Source organism: Austrofundulus limnaeus, unplaced genomic scaffold, assembly GCF_001266775.1.
Source record: "Austrofundulus limnaeus strain Quisiro unplaced genomic scaffold, Austrofundulus_limnaeus-1.0 Scaffold136, whole genome shotgun sequence".
Classification (NCBI taxonomy): domain Eukaryota; kingdom Metazoa; phylum Chordata; class Actinopteri; order Cyprinodontiformes; family Rivulidae; genus Austrofundulus; species Austrofundulus limnaeus.
In genome coordinates, this window is record NW_013952538.1 from 269,310 (window position 1) to 271,116 (window position 1,807).

The 1,807-nt window shown below is 47.6% G+C and overlaps 1 protein-coding gene across 3 annotated transcripts in view; it reads left to right on the plus strand.

The window, feature by feature from the left end:
- Nucleotides 1-87: 87 nt before the first annotated feature.
- Nucleotides 88-1,807, plus strand: part of dhx34 (DEAH (Asp-Glu-Ala-His) box polypeptide 34) — a 22,043-nt gene continuing 20,323 nt past the window's right edge. For all 3 annotated transcript variants that reach the window (XR_001310821.1, XR_001310820.1, XM_014015886.1), the window contains exons 1-2: nucleotides 88-1,076; nucleotides 1,149-1,460. Coding sequence is in view for 1 of the 3 variants with exons in the window: in XM_014015886.1 (XP_013871340.1) it covers nucleotides 384-1,076; nucleotides 1,149-1,460 (1,005 nt within the window). In the remaining 2 variants the exon portion in view is untranslated. The remainder of the gene's footprint in view (nucleotides 1,077-1,148; nucleotides 1,461-1,807) is intronic.

Below are 1,807 nucleotides of genomic sequence, written 5' to 3' on the forward strand. Positions count from 1 at the left end.
TTTTGGTCGCTTACAGGAAACGCCGGAATTTCAAGTTTTCACCGGACGAATTTGAGGAGCGGAACGGAAATGGTCCTCCCGTATTATTGTTCCTGAATCGGTGAGCGTGATAGCGGTTTGTCGTCTTTGCTTTAATATTTATTTATTGTTCAGAGTCTTTACTTTTGTTCGTCCAGTACCTAACGAGCAGCAGTTTATGGGGATGTTTCGGACTCGGGTTCGGTTCGTTCCGGGACAAAAATTTATTTAAAAAAATACATTTTAAAGCAACATATGGTTTGTTGTTTTCACTGTAATTAGGCAGATAAAGCTGCTGCGTGTCTGTAAAACTGATTCATCTTGACTTGAAGTCAGATTGTTGGTGTTTAGGAAAACTTCCAGTAATGGACTTAGACAGGAGGAGAGACAGCCGGGGACGAGACTGGGACTGGGACAACCCGCACTGTCGAGCCCAGCTGGATGAGATCTTTTTCCGTCAGAATGACTACATCCAGGCCGGCAGCCCCGAACACAAAGAGTTCTGGGCTTTTTTTGACCGTTTTCAGAGGTTCAGAACAAAAAGAGACATGTGTGGATCCGGGAAAGAGGCCAGAGAAGAGGGGAAGGAAAGAAGGAGGACTGAAGATCTTGGACTTCCTAAAGAGTACGACGCTCGGTACCGGATTAATGTGTCTGTGTGTAGCAGGGACATCGAGGAGCGGCTGGGGAAGTCGGACCACAGAAACCGGCAGAGATCCTCAGGACCAGGGTCTCAGGAGATCTCAGACTGTCGCCTGACTCTGCTGCACTTCCTAGACTTCAGCCAGAAGCAGAGCTTCGGGAAGCTGGCCAAGCTTCGCCGGGAGCAGAAGAACCTGCCCATCTTTCAGTACCGGGACCGGATTGTGGAGCTGGTTCGACGACACCCTGTGGTTGTGGTGGCAGGAGACACGGGCTGTGGGAAATCCACCCAGGTGCCTCAGTACCTCCTCTCGGCCGGCTTCAGCCACATCGCCTGCACTCAGCCGCGGCGTATCGCCTGCATCTCTCTGGCCAAGAGGGTCAGCTTTGAGAGCCTCAATCAGTTTGGATCCAAGGTTGGTCCTGATCCCGAAGGACGGTCATGAATTCCAAACATGATTCACAAAACGTTCTCCTGTTTCTTTCAGGTTGGGTACCAGATCCGCTTTGAGACCACTCGGACCACGGCCACCAAGCTGCTCTTCCTGACCGAGGGTCTCCTGCTGCGACAGATCCAACAGGAGAAGTCCCTGTCCCAGTACCAGGTGATGATTGTGGACGAGGTCCACGAGAGGCACCTCCACTGTGACTTCCTCCTCGGGGTCCTTCGCTCTCTGCTGGAGGACCGCCCGGACCTGCGGCTCATTCTCATGTCGGCCACCATCAACATCAAACTCTTCTCTGAGTACTTCAACAGCGCTCCTGTGCTGCAGGTCCCAGGCAGGCTGTTCCCCATTCAGGTAAAACAACACGTTCAAAGATAAACACAAGCTAAAGATTTTATGTTCCTGTTAATTCAAATATATTATTAAACGTAGAGACGACATTTTCTGTAAGAACAGTTTGAACAAGAGCTGAATGACTGCAGAAGATGAAACTAAGTTAAAGCTGAAAGAAACAGAACACTAGCTAAAATCTAAAAGCAGAGTTTTAAAGTAACTAAGTACAAATACTTCTTTACTGTACTTAAGTAGAATTTTTGGGTATCTGTACTTTACTTGAGTATGGTAATTATTTTTCAGCCTACTTTTTACTACTTCTTACATTTTCACACAATTATCTGTTTTATACTCCTTACATTTAAAAA